The 14,422-nt window shown below is 35.4% G+C and overlaps 1 protein-coding gene across 1 annotated transcript; it reads left to right on the top strand.

Moving 5' to 3' along the window:
* The first annotated feature begins 735 nt into the window (after positions 1–735).
* On the top strand, positions 736–13,259 carry ZNF407 (zinc finger protein 407). The gene is made up of 2 exons (XM_010708696.3): positions 736–5,537; positions 11,323–13,259. Exons 1-2 carry the CDS (start codon positions 767–769, stop codon positions 11,439–11,441), a joined length of 4,890 nt encoding a protein of 1,629 aa, XP_010706998.1. The 5' UTR covers positions 736–766; the 3' UTR covers positions 11,442–13,259.
* The last annotated feature ends 1,163 nt before the right edge of the window (positions 13,260–14,422 follow it).

Genomic DNA, 14,422 nt, shown 5'->3' with positions numbered 1-14,422 from the left:
TGGCAAATGAAGCTCAAGAGGATAAAAGGTATTTTAAGAATGGTGGAGAACTATGCTTAGACTAGTGACATAATTACATAATTATAATTTTTTATAACATGGCTCTATTTGCATTTTTCCTGTTGCTCTTTAGTGAATAATCTAACTGGGAAGGAAAGAAAATGTCATCCTCATAATACTTGAAGTTTGTGTTGGCTTTGTTTTGCTTGTTTTGCAATTGTGGCCATTTCCTCCTGGGAGCTTTTAAATCAGTACTCCTGGATTTCTTGACCTGGAGAAGCTGAATATTCTATGACTGATTTGCTGAAATCTGTTAGTGTGTAGAATATCCTAAAAATGTGCTTAGAAACAAAAATTAGGCTTATCTGCCCAAGTTTAAGCATGTAAAAGTTTAAACACTTAAATCAAATTAACATAGTTTTAGGGTTGCTAAGCATGTGAGTTTCAGCAATGCTATTTGTAAATTACTTGATTGCAGAAAATCTTTTGAAGCCAGTGCTTGCTCAAATGGTAGTCATCATAGTAGGAGCTCTGTAACCAAGTGCCAAAAAGCTGGTTTGATCTCTGGTGCCATTAGGTTTCACACTATACTGAAATTACAGCCTTGTATCTTTTATTGTGTCTATCTTCCTGCCGCAATTTTAATTTGCTATATTGCTTGTTTTTTTAACTTGAGTTTTATAAATTTTGCTTGTGTATAAGAAGCTAATAAAAATTCTTTTCTGTTACAGGTACTAAGCCAAATGATCTACAGTTGACAATACTCATGTTAAAAATGGATGAGGAGGGTAATCAGAAGAGAGATGATGCTGATGAGATTTTACAAAAAAAGTTGAGAAAAGATTCCCTGAAAAATGCATTAGGAGACAACAGTGAATGTGACTCTTTGTCTCAGCAGGGAACAAGGTTAATATCAGATAAAGTTTTCAGGAATCTTGAGAAGGAAAGAAAAGAGAATGGCACAAACAAAAGGGCATGGCCGGGATCACCAAACTCGGACACTGCTGAAGCAGAGAGACCTGAAAATATCTCCAGAAAGAGAAAGTTGATTTCTTCTGCCAATGAGAAAGACAGTGACAGCAAGTTGCACAAAGTTGTAGCTGAAGAAGAAGGTAGCATAGAAGCTGGAGTTGTAAAAATTGAAGGAGTCACCGGCTGTCATGATGATAATGTATGTAATTCACATTTCATGTGCTCACATTGTGATTTCACGTGTGCTGATGGTGCCATACTGAAAATTCATAAGGAAACTAAACATTCTCGAGAGGATTCAGCTGCTGTTCCTGAAAAGCTACCTTCTTCAGAAGAAATCAGTGTTGACTGTAGAGCTGAAAACATGGACGAAGATCTTAAAGGCAAAACACATGATCAGTTTTTACCATCCTGCTCTGATTTAGAAAAGCATATACAAGAAAGCCACTCTCAACGATCCAAAGAGCAAACATGCCCTCAGTGTAGTTGCACAACTAAATGTAATTCAACATTACATACACATGCTAAGCAAGATCATGAGAATTCCAAGATATTTTGTTGCGATCTTTGTGGTTTTCAGAGTGCTGAGGAAAATCTCCTAAATTCTCATTTCCTTGGCAAGACACACCTTCGACGCCAAAATCTTGCTGCACGGGGAGGATTTGTACAAATATTGACCAAAAAATCCTTTAAAAAACCACAGTCTACTGTAACCAGAGAGAAGAATGTGAGAGCAAGACCCGGAAGCAGTAAATTAAATGCAAGGACTGCTGATGCAAAAGAATTAAAGGTTTGCAGTGCATTGGAGAACTCAAATGTAAGCTTGTCTAAACAAAATGATGGCACTGAACTTCTTGCCGAAATGATACCATCTACAAATGTTCCTGCTGAAAAAACAGATAATGTGGGAGGAAAGCTGCTTTCTTCCAGTGTAGAAGGAGATAATGAAGGTCATACTGAAAAACTACAAATACCTGGACCCTCAGATTTCTTTCAGAATTCAGAATTCCCTCCAATTACCAGAAGGCTAGTTAGCAGTTTGAATGTGACAAAGAGATTTGATAGACTGGAACATAAAAGAAATATTGTATTGCTAAGGGCTCCTTTTGGAGGAAATAGATCTTTTAGATTAAAAAGGCAAGTTAAAAGAAGGTACAATTTGTTGGGTAAGAGAAACAAGTCTGAAACTCAAAGAGCGTACAAGAAGCATATCTCTAGCACAAAGCTTAAACCTAGTGATTCAAGCCCTACATCACATACAGAATTAGAAACAAATGATAAGAGTCATTGTAATACTGCTTCAGAAATTCAAGATCTTACTCAAGTGAAGCCAAATACTCTTTCTTCTAGCACTACAAATACTAAAAATTCTGAAGTTGAACTTATTGCAAATCCTAGTGTTCATCACACTTGCATTGACTGTGGTCATGCCTTTCAGAACAAAGAAAGTTTGGAAATTCATGTTGTAAATTTTCATACAAAAAGTATTCAGTTTCATTGTCAGACATGTAGTTATTCCTGTGGAGTCAAGGAAGACTTGCAGCAACATTGTCAGAATACTAAACACCAGATGGGAAATTGTAGCTTTAATTGTCAACTTTGTTCATTTACCAGCTTGAATGTGATAAACTTTCAGAGCCATATGAGTGAAGTGCATAATATGTCCCATAGTTGTCCAACTTGTGTTCTTTTTTTTCAAACACAAGAAGAGCTGATAAATCATCAAAAAGATGAGAAACATGATAGTTCATTATTTCAACAAGTGACTCCATTGAGTAACAGTGGTCTGACCTTGCAAATGGTAAGTTATGCTGACTCAGTATCAAGCAGTAGCCAAAAACTTGCAAAGGAAATTAAAGTATCAATGAAAACAAAACCTCCAGACTCTTCCATTGTAAATCATAAAAATGAACTAAAACATTCTGTTCTGAGTAAAACCCAGTTTCACTGTAAAAAGTGTTTTTATAAGACGAGATCTTCCACAGTTCTTACAAGGCACATAAAACTCCGACATGCACAGGAATATCACTTTCTCTGCAAAGCATGTAATCTTTACTCCCTGAGTAAAGAAGGAATGGAGAAGCATATCAAAAGAAGCAAGCACCTTGAAAATGCTAGGAAAAATAATATTGGACTGCGTTTTGAGGAATGCATTGAAAAGGTTTGTGTTGGGGTTGGTGGTATTAAAACAGTGATGGATCCTTCCATTTCTGGAAATGAGAATACAGAGTTTGATAAAGAAATTGTACATGTTCCATCCTCTACTGTAGAAAACATTTTGAGAAATAAGGAATTTGTTCCAGTTGATCAAAGAATTGGTGAAAATGAATTGGTTTTAGCTAATGCACCAAAAAGAGGGAGACCCAAAGGCACTATTTCTAGAACGTGCACCCATTGTGGTCTTTTGGCCTCCAGTGTTACAAATTTGACTGTTCATATCAGGCGAAAGCACAGCCATCAGTACAGCTATTTGTGTAAGGTTTGCAATTACTACACTGTAACCAAAGGAGATATGGAGCGTCATTGTGCAACCAAAAAACATAAAAGTCGTGTGGAAATAGAAGGACAAGGAAAACAGAACTCAGAGATTATTGTTAGCCCTGAAGGAGGAAATTTTGATTCTACAAGCAAGAAGGTTAACAGCCCCATGCCTGTATTGTGTGAACATGTTGAGGACAGTAGCCAGACTTTAGATTTGGGAAATTCTATCATAGACCATCAAGAAGTTGAGCAAGGAAACACTGAGGTAAATGTTGAAAATGCTAGCAGGTTGCCAGATTTGGAGCATGCTAAGAATTCGTTAAATATAAAGCAAGCATTTCTTGAATCAGCAAAGGATACCCAGGATGGTGACCCCTGTTTGCAGAGAAGAATGGTGGGTGCAAATGACAACAAGTGCATGCACTGTGACTTCACTGCTCATTCTTCCTCTTCATTGGAGTTGCATGTAAAACGAAAGCATACAAAACAATTTGAATACTACTGCATGGCTTGTGACTACTATGCTGTAACTCGCAGAGAGATGATTAGGCATGCGGCAACAGAGAAACATAAAATTAGAAGAGAATCTCATGTTTGTTTGTCTGTGGAGGAAGCAAACACAACAGATATTACTAAAGAAGGCTCAGCTCTGTCCCAAGAGGAGAACCATCACAGTGCAGTGAAAACTGTTTTAAGTGAAATGAAATGTGCCAGTGATGCACCAGAAAGTGATCATACGTGTAAAAGCTTAACAGAGTGTGTTGCCTCAGATGAAAATGCATTTCCAGAAATGCCTAAAGAAGGCAGTTCCCAAAATAATGTGGAAAGCGTAGTTGAAGAGGAAACTAAAAATGGAGGAGAAAATATTTTATGTGAAGGATTCCAGGGAGCTCCTCAGAAAGATAGTACTCATAAGCCTGATGAAGAGATACCAATTAAAGAGGCAGGTACTTATGAGTTGCAGAGAAGTGGACATGGTCAGGAGCTGCTTAACTCAGGGGATTGCCCAGCAGAAAATGAAAATAGATCAGGTGACACAGACTTGAAGTCAGGAAAAGGCAAGGAAAACTTGGAAGCAAAAAGAGAAAAACCTGAAGCGGATGGTAGAAACACAGACGTTATTGAAGAAATATCACTGAAAGAAAATAACCCACTTATGCTAAGTTTTCCAGAAACAAAAAGTGCAGCATGGCAATCAAATCTAGCTGGAAACATTGGAGAGATGGTGCAAAATATGCATAGTTTAGAGGGTGACAGAAGTTTCAAAAAGAATCCTACTGGGGAAGAGGAAGAAGCCCTTATGGAAGCACAACATGAAGCAGAAGTAACTATAAATAACCGTATTTGGGAGGCAGATGGCTCAACAGCTGAGGGCATGCAAGAAAGTAGTAATGAGGCTTTAGGAACAGTCACCAGTACTGATGATAAACGAAAGGCAGTGCAAAATTTTGGCAAGTTTGATTCTTCTATAGTAAGATTAAAAAGCAATCAAGATGGGGAGCCCATTGACCATTCAGATGAAGGACAGGTGCCAGGTGGAGTGAGAACTGGTGAGTTTGCAGTGAAGGCAGACGCTTCACCAAGTGGTGGGAAAAAGAAGAAGTCAGAAGGCGTTTCCCTTGGGGAACTGACACGTATTCGCTGCGATGACTGCGGCTTTCTAGCAGATGGTTTGAGCGGACTAAATGTTCACATAGCCATGAAACATCCTTCAAAAGAAAAACATTTTCATTGTTTACTCTGTGGAAAGTCATTTTACACAGAGAGCAACCTTCATCAGCACTTGGCCAGTGCTGGGCACATGCGCAATGAGCAGGCAAGCGTGGAGGAGCTGCCTGAAGGAGGTGCAACCTTCAAATGTGTGAAGTGCACGGAGCCCTTTGATTCAGAGCAGAACTTGTTTCTCCATATCAAAGAGCAGCATGAAGAACTTCTGCGGGAAGTGAATAAGTACATTGTGGAGGACACTGAACAGATAAACAGAGAGAGGGAAGAGAACCAAGGCAACATCTGCAAGTATTGTGGGAAGATGTGTAGAAGTAGCAATTCCATGGCCTTCCTAGCTCACATTCGTACCCATACAGGTATGGAAATGCTCTCTTTGCAACTGGTCTCTTTCAGACAGAGTGAATTATTACCGCTGGCCTTTTTCTGGTTTTTAATCTCTTTAACATTTCTTGTGAACTGGTATTCATATAGCTTGATGAGCCACTGATGAAATTCAAAATTACCTTTAGGGGTATGAAAACACAGTGATCAAAGGGCAGAAAATGTAAGAACATTTTAAACGCAGTCACCCTTCTGCTTTTTGTTTCATATAGAGAGATTTTCTTCCCTTTAATCTAAATTGTAATCATTAATTAGTTCTTAAATTTATATAATGCAGCAGTGGTGTTTTAAGAGAACAGTTAGCTGTTCTAACTTTCTCTTCCTCGCAGTTGTTAAATATCTACACTGTTTACTTCATTTCAATTCAGTTACACTTTCAGCATTAGATTATGCTTTGTGATAGTAATTTGTGAATACATCATTCCTTAATAAATACCAATAATGAGCATCAAGAGTTTTTTGTAGAAATAAGTTATGGGAATTGGAATAGGTCAGCCTTTTGGGAAGGTAGTGTGTAATGCTGATGTGATGCACAGGAATGTAATACCTGATTTAGTTTCTGTGCTGATCGCACTTTCAATTCATTTTTATGTTTAATTTTAAGTGGAAAATTTAAAAACATTTTTCTAGAAAAATGCATAAGCTGCAGTTCTAAATTTATGTAAAAATTCACTGTGATGTTTCTATAAACCTGCCATACATTCTTTATTTTAAATAGACAGCTTTTCTAAATCACTGAGCTCTGCTTAGACAAGTGGTGTCTCCATGGTTGAATTTATGAGTGGATTTGAATAATAAATTCACATTTCAATGAACATATTTTCATTAAAACTGTAAGGTTTATTTTACTGTACTTTTAAATAATGGCTTATTATGGAAGCTATAGTTTAAATTCAGGCAGTATTTGAAACTTAGTGCATGGTTACAAGGAAGAGAACAAAAAGGTAAGAAAAAAGAAACATAGAAGTATGGTAATTCCAGGCATAATCCTAAAATAGTTTTGTAAGTTAAAAAAAAAAAAAATGAGGGCATGACTGGACAATAAAGTTTAAAATTAATCTTGGGGAACATGGATGTTGTATTTCAAACCTTTCAAAGTATTTTACTTTAACTGCAGCATTCATGTATGCCAGTAACTCACATACTTAATACTTCCAGCATTACTTCTGTCCTGTCAATAACGTAGTTATCAGTTTTGTTTCACCCAATATCCAACTTTGAATGCAGCGTTAAGTCTTTGGAGGGACAGTCATGCTCACATGGTCAGAGCAGCTTTATAAGCCCTTAATATGCCCTCTTACGGCAGATAAAACGGAATAAAACTAAAGGAGAAGATGCTAATGGAGCTCTCTTTAGAATTCTTTATGCAACTGTCTGGTCAAGACATGTTGCTTATAATTGATGTGTCCATTACTTGAATTCTCTTGTAATTATAGTCAATAAGTCTTGTAAATGTGTTAAAGCTCACTAAAAGCATACAAATTCAAGAACAGAGTAAGGCTAATAATTTAAAATAATCAATGTAGGCATTTCAGCACTTAATTTCCCTTGTGTGTTGATAGCTGATCATTCTTAATCCATTAAGATTTATTTAGTCGTTTACAATGCAAAATAGGTTTGCACTGGTCACTTGTGCCATTTGAAAATGTCCACCAGGTTAAGTGCAGAATGTAGTCCATTAGTCTTCCTTGACTATATGTATTAATTGCATTTAAAATCAAGTTAATGTGGATGTGAAAGTGAGGTAACTATCAATATATGACAAAGCAACCCTACTTACATAAGTTACATCATTGATTGTAACATTTAGTAAAAGTTAGTGTACTTTTTACCATCTGGTCTGTAGGTCTTATCATGAAGTATATTTTCATTGTGCTTTTGAATGGCCTTAAATATGCAAGGCAGTAAAAGAATACGTTTTGTTTTGCAAGTCATTTTTTGAGGTGCTTGTGGAGATGCTGTAGAAGGGTTTCAGATGAGAGTTTAATCTAGGCTCTTTTTCACAGCACCTTTAAATGGATTGCTTTTCTGATGCTTTGCTTATTTCACATAAATAGTAATGCAGAGACTTTTGTTAATAGCTAACGGGAAGAAGGATTTCTCTTTCAATCCCCGTCATCATATTTGTGATCTTGTGTTTCATAGAACCTTTACTTCCAGTCTGTATCATGACAGTTGAAGCTGAATAAACATTTTGGGGTTATTGGGAACGGTGGCTGAGGGAAATGACCCACGCTACCAATTGTATAGCCACTGGCTTATACTGTTAGTGAGGCAGAGTGCATTATTTCTCGCCCCTCTCATCTGTGCCAGGGTAACATCAGGTGCATAACAAGGGGAAAGCTGCAGTTATTTTCCCATCTATTGTTCCGATTATGTGCTTTTTAAAATATTTCTCCTGTAAGCAGATGTGCATATATCTTTCTGCATAAATGGACTGATATGTAGATACATGTATGCGTGTCTAACTTTATCTAGCTCAATTTTAATTTGAGTAATTGGTGATAGTTAGGGGAGTAAGAAAGAAGGAAAGTTGTAGACAGACAAAACTAATGATTTCCATTAATAGAAGAATATCGTTTCAAAATACTGTTAAATAATCTAAGAGATTTTCACATTGCAAATGAAAAAGAAAGCTTTGCTGGAGAGGAGATAACAAGCAAGTCCATCACGTGTTGACAAGTGAAAATGAGGAAGTGTAAAGACAAATACATGGAGTAGCAGAGGTGGAAGACTTTTTAGTTTTCAATTGATGCAGGTCCCATAAACTTAATTAACAGTCAACATGTGAGGAAAAATCACCTGCAACCATATCATCTTTGTTTGTTTCTCATCACGTTTCTCAATTAAGGGAAGATTTGCCCAAAGTAAATGTGGTATCATACTACCCCTACCCTAAACAAAGTAAGAAATGGTATAACGGTGTTTCATGTGGCTCTGCTTCCTTTGCATTGAGCCTGAGGCAAAGGCACAGTCGTGCCTCCAGATAGAGATGATGTTGGTTTAGAACGGGCAGAGATTTTTTGTTTTGAGTATCTTTTGTGTTAATGTAAGATTAGGATTATTAACTACAGTCGTCTCTGTAAAACAACTGCATGATTTAAGAAATTTAGTCTATTTACAACTTTTTTCCCCCAGTTCTTTAGTTCAGAGCCATGTCAATGCTACCCATGGAAAATTTACACTGTGTTTCCGTGCTGTAACTTGTGGGTAAATTAATTCTGTGGTTTTTCATTTACTTATTTGTTTACTCGAGTCATTTGGTTGGAAAGATGCTGTATCAGAAGTATTTGTCTCAGTGAACTAAAAACCAAATGTGAAACTAATGTCATGTTAACACAGTAGATGAGAACCACTGAAGTTTGTGGTAAATATGTCTAAGAAATGGTTAATTGCTTCAGTATTGTTTCAGATAGGTTCAGACTAGATACAGATTTTTTGCACCGTTTAACTTTTAGTCTGATGCCTTCATTGCGAGTATATTTTTTTTTCTATCCAAAAACATTGGAAAGAATTTGGCATCAGGGAAGGCATCTCCCTTTCACTTGAGAGGGAGATGCACTGCTTTTGTTTCAGCAGATAAGTACTGACTGTAGCCTGCCAGCAAGTGGATTTTCAAGGAGTTTAAATGGAGATGTTAACAGATATTCAGTGCTGGATATAGGAAATAAATAAATAAAACCTCAAGGCCTCAGTGATTTTTGGGTGAGAGCAGTCAACAGAATAATACATTTATGTATTGTCAGCACACTATAGCTACAATTGGCCTGAACTACAGTTTTTCACAAAGGAGTCATGTAAATGGAAAACAGCAAAGGTCTTGTATGGAAGCCCTGTGGGACACCTGCAGTAACAGAATGAGGAACGAATTTACAATTTAATCAGTAGGAGAGAAACTAAAGGAACACAGAATTGAATCCACTTGGTATTTGAATTCCATGATAGAAAACAGCAATGTAAACACCAATAGATTAAAAAAAAATCCTCTCTGACCCTGGTCTTGAAATTATTAATTGTGGAATTAGTCTCTGAGATCATAAGTTAAAACATCAACTTTTAATACTCTTTTATTTAATGCAACGATAGGCTTTTTTATTTGCATGGGCCTCTTTATAGAACACAGTGTTGATTTGAAATGTCACCAAATTAATGATTAATTTAGTTTTATCAGGATCATTTAAATAAACTGGGGTTTTTCGGTGTGATTGATAGAATGTGATTGCTGTTAGCTCCAGCCTCAACCTGCTTTTGACATTTAAACATATAAAGCTGACTAGATATAACCATTCAGGTGCTAAATATATTTTACATCTACTTCCAACAGTAGAAATGGAAGTATTAAGAGATCTGGCTTCATTGTCATTGAACTGTGAAATATTCAACCTTGTCTGCCCGTGCTTAGTACTGTTGACTTTTTTATTTCAGTTAGAAGATTAAAATTAAATGCTTCATTTTTCGTCAGCTTTTGGGAATTAAATTGAAATTTAAGACTCTAAAATTTTTTACTAAGATCCTCGATTTCACCAATGGATTCTTTGAGGAGATTCTGTTTCAAGGGCAAAGCAAAAAGGTTCATTGATCAAGTATGATATAGTGTATCATTTTTCTTATCAGAGCTCTTTATGTATATTTATTAAAGAACACATATTTCATATTATGCTTAACTGTATTGGAAGAAGTACTTCGCAAAACATATACTAAATGTAATATGGAGAATCTGTGACCATATTGTACTTACTTTTAATGGCAGTTCTGTGATTTTAATTTATTGGTTTAAGGATTTAGTGGTCAGAAAATTGGAAAGTGCAAGGGCATACTTTAGTATACACTCATTCTTGGGAGTAGTGTAACTGCTTTGTAACACAGAGACTGACAAGTGCCCAATTCAGCTATTTCAATAAAAAAAAAATAATTTTTCTGTAGTCCAGAGAGGATCCCTGTTAATTAAGATGGACAAACAATTTGACTTTTTTGCTGCACTGCTGTGATACAAGAAATAGGCTGGTACTTTTTCCTTGGAGAAATAATTCTAGGGTTCTGCAGTAGACATTTAATATTAAAGTTTGTTCTTGAAATAAATAATAGCCAAAATGTCAATACTTCTGGTTTGCAGAATAATCATAAATTCTTGACCATAAAACAGTCATAAAGGCATAATATTTTATCCACTGTATATTCATACATTGCATGTCATTACAATGGCTAGGTGATGAATCATTTTCTGTGTGTGACAGAACAAATCTGAAATACCAATGCTAATGTAAAATCTATTCAGTGTCGGAAGACTTGTAAAATTACTTTACTTTAAATATACTTGCTTAAAAAAAAAATTACATTTTCAGTTTACACCAATATCAAACCACTTTTAGACCATTACGTGAGTTTCAGCATTTGGAAATAGTATAAAACGACTTTTGTCATCTTGCTGAAGGGCTATCTCCTTCATTTTAATATTTTTGGTGAAAAAAAAAAAAAAAGAGAGAAAAGAAAAAAGTGAGTGATTTTCAGTAGTTAAGAGAGTAGTTTCCTTAGTCTTGAATCTAAGGAAACTAATGAGTACTGTATAGTATATACCATCTGTGTCCTGGGAGTTATAAATTTATGTGCAAGATGCTTTTTTCGTTAGGCAATAATCTGAAACAGGTTAAATGTGGGATAGGCTTTCTTAAAGGTTATTTTTTCCCAGGAATTTTTATTTCTTTAACCGTGGGTGATATATTATTCTAATTCAACTCATATCTTATGCTAAATTTTACTTAGGATCAAAGCCATTCAAGTGCAAGATATGCCACTTTGCAACAGCTCAGCTCGGAGATGCCAGAAACCATGTCAAGAGGCACCTTGGGATGAGGGAATACAAGTGTCATGTCTGTGGGTGAGTAAATTGAAACGGTTTCCACCATGGTTAACCAGGAGAAGAGTGCAGGATATGCATTGTTTCAGAATTGAAAACTGTGATGTGAGCAAGAGTGGCTAAAATTATGCATGCATATCCTCCTTTCCATTGTTATGGTAAATTCCTTAAATACAGTTATGACATTCTTTTCCCACTTCTAATCCTGCACTGAAGATGAGCAATTTTATGGGCTACAAGGTCAATTTGAACCTGTAATCTGTAAATTGACTAAATTATAGGATGTTCATTCACATTGCCAGGGAGAACTGTAAATTCCATTTAAAGACATAAAAAATATATAATATAGACTTTAGTGTGTGGGGTTTTTCTTTTGCTATACTGTTATAATTTTAGTACCATTAACAGATTTCTGGACTCCATTAGGTTCTCATCCTTTACGAAAACAAAACAGAAGGCTGGTTTTTCAAACAAATGCGTCTAAAATATTGCAGACGTAAGACTTTACAAATAAATTGAAGTCTTTTATGTATGCTTGTGTTCTTGTTTGCTACCAAAAGAATCTTGGTTTTCTTTTTTATTTAATCGTTATTTCCTCAGAAGGATCGTTCATAATGTTTAATTGTCCTTCAAATGTGTTGCATTTAATAGGAGGCATTGAGACTCCTTAATGCAAAACTAATTAATTTAGCAGAAATGTTTAAAAGGTTTTAAAATGCCATGGCATATATGGTACATCATAGGACATTCAAAGTTGGATTTTAATACCCTACTTCTGATTAAAAATATATTTTAATGTTATTATGCTAGAGAAATTAACTAATATATGCATCATATAAAAACACTTTACTCAAACCTATGTAACCTGCTATAGCAGCCTTATGGCTAATGTGTAGAACGGCACAGGTTCAATTAAATGATGCAGTGCACACATGAATGGTGCGGTGTGATGTTAGGGATAATAGTAAGCGGGAAGGATTTTTTTTTTTTAGTCTTAGTATACTGATCTACTGCAGGACAAAGTGAGTTACACATTTTAAAGGACAAGTGAATCTTCAGCTGAAGATGCAGCTGAGTGATTTTCACTGATTCATCTCTCTGTTTTTCAAATAATTTTGCATGCTGCATTATGAGATACTTTGGATGTTTTTACTCACTTACAAAAATTAATTGCTGACTTCTTGTAACACGAAATTAAAATGTATGAGCCTAATTCTTAAGTCCACTGAATATCAACAGTAGAATAACTTGTGCTACTCTTTATTTTGCAGCATGCTTATAATGAACTTCATGTGTAGTAGTCTATTTTATGTTGTTTGAAAAATCTTATTTGCTGTCTCTGCTATATAGATTGCTGAGAATTTGGCATGGAAGATGATTAACAGTTGCAAATTCACTGTTTACATGGGGCTAGGCTCTTTTCTTTAGAAATTGTCAACAAATTTGACAGTGGTTCTTTCTTCAATTCCTTTTTAACTTCTAATGAAAAATCACATTATATAACTATGTAATAATCCATACAAAATCAAAAAATTTGAAATAGTTAATACTGAATCTTATATTTAAAAAAAAAAAAAGAAAAAGAAATGAATGGACTGGGCTTCGGTACAGTTTCTCACTTCTCAAAAATTCGTTCCTTCCCTTCAGGGTTGAAGTGTTCTTGGAATCTTGTCTCAGAAAATGCACAGCTTGGTTGTAGTTCCTGACACAAATGGTTTAAACAGTAGATATGAATGTTAGTGACTTTGGTAACCTGATTGCTTACTGTATGTTGCTGATATGTCATATCTGGTAGCCAAACAGGTACTTATTTTCCATTTCTGTATGTTGTTGTATTATCAATTTACAACAACAACATGGACAACAACATCTGCGCTAGATATGAACAAACAGTGGGCTGAAGAGACATGCACTACAATATCCTGTGCTCACAAAAATCTGATTTATATACTCGTTCAAATAATCATCTCATTTCACTTAATGTGCACAAAAAACGTATTTTAAGAATTATACATTAACATTGATTTAATTGGAAAAGACATTTTTATACTGTAGCTAACAGTCTTGAAGAATTCAGCAGGATTTGAGGAAGTAGGAATGACCAGGACAGTTTTAACTGTAGTCTAAATGATGAACATGCTATCCTTAAATGTGAAAGAAGAGAAAAGAGTGTAACAGCCTGTGCTGTGTTTCTGCTGTTTTAATTGAGAGGATCAGGCAGTGTGTAGTTTAAAAAACATAAAGTGGCAACATTAATAAAAAAAAAAAAAAAAAAGCCAGGATTGGCTATCGGATTAGTGGCACTATGGAGCATTGGTACATTAACACCACTGACAATGTCAATTCATTATCATTGATGGCTAAATAATCTTAGAAATGCTCAGTGGACCTATTAGTTCCTGAACATAAGCAGCTCATGCTGCATTTCTTCATTAGCTTTAATTGCTATAAATTTTACCTTTTTAAAAATCATGCTTTAAAAGGTGAAGTGATCTTTCAGGAACATTAACTCTGTAATTTTGTCACAAACAGAAGGTCCTGCACTATGTTTTCTTTTCTGCAGTAGTTAATATTCTATCCTCTGACTTTTAGATTCATAGTAATAAGCCCCTGTGCTGGTTGCGAGGATTAATCGTGTTTCAAAAGCTTTTGAATCTTCCTGGACACTTTCTAAAGGTGAAATGTCAGTGCAACACTGTGGTTTCGTAGGTCTCAGGACACGACTTCTTCAAAAATTTCCAGATAATTTTTGCTAATAAAAAAAAAAAAAATACTGGTTGGGGGAAGATTCTGTGTCTAAATTTTCCAAATGCTCCTTATATTTGCATGATACAAAGTACATAGAAGTACATACAAGTACATTTCACTCAGTTCCTGAAAAACACTTAATTTTGGTGGGTTTTTTTTAATTGAAGTTCAGGGTGTGTTTTTCTTCAGCTGCAGAGCAGAAACTACATGATACAGAAACTGGACACCAGTAATGTTTTAACATTTGGAAAAAACCGT

The sequence above is a fragment of the Meleagris gallopavo genome, chromosome 3 (assembly GCF_000146605.3).
Source record: "Meleagris gallopavo isolate NT-WF06-2002-E0010 breed Aviagen turkey brand Nicholas breeding stock chromosome 3, Turkey_5.1, whole genome shotgun sequence".
In the NCBI taxonomy this organism is placed as follows: domain Eukaryota; kingdom Metazoa; phylum Chordata; class Aves; order Galliformes; family Phasianidae; genus Meleagris; species Meleagris gallopavo.
Note: the sequence above shows the minus strand (reverse complement) of the source record. Positions and strands in the feature narration are given on the sequence as shown.

What these genes read in the sequence shown, in the direction of transcription:
- ZNF407 (XM_010708696.3), top strand. Translation starts at nt 767, where the DNA reads ATGTTAAAAATGGATGAGGAGGGTAATCAGAAGAGAGATGATGCTGAT. An exon ending in TCACATTCGTACCCATACAG is followed by an intron (nt 5,538 to 11,322) that starts GTATGGAAATGC and finishes AATTTTACTTAG; the next exon opens with GATCAAAGCCATTCAAGTGC.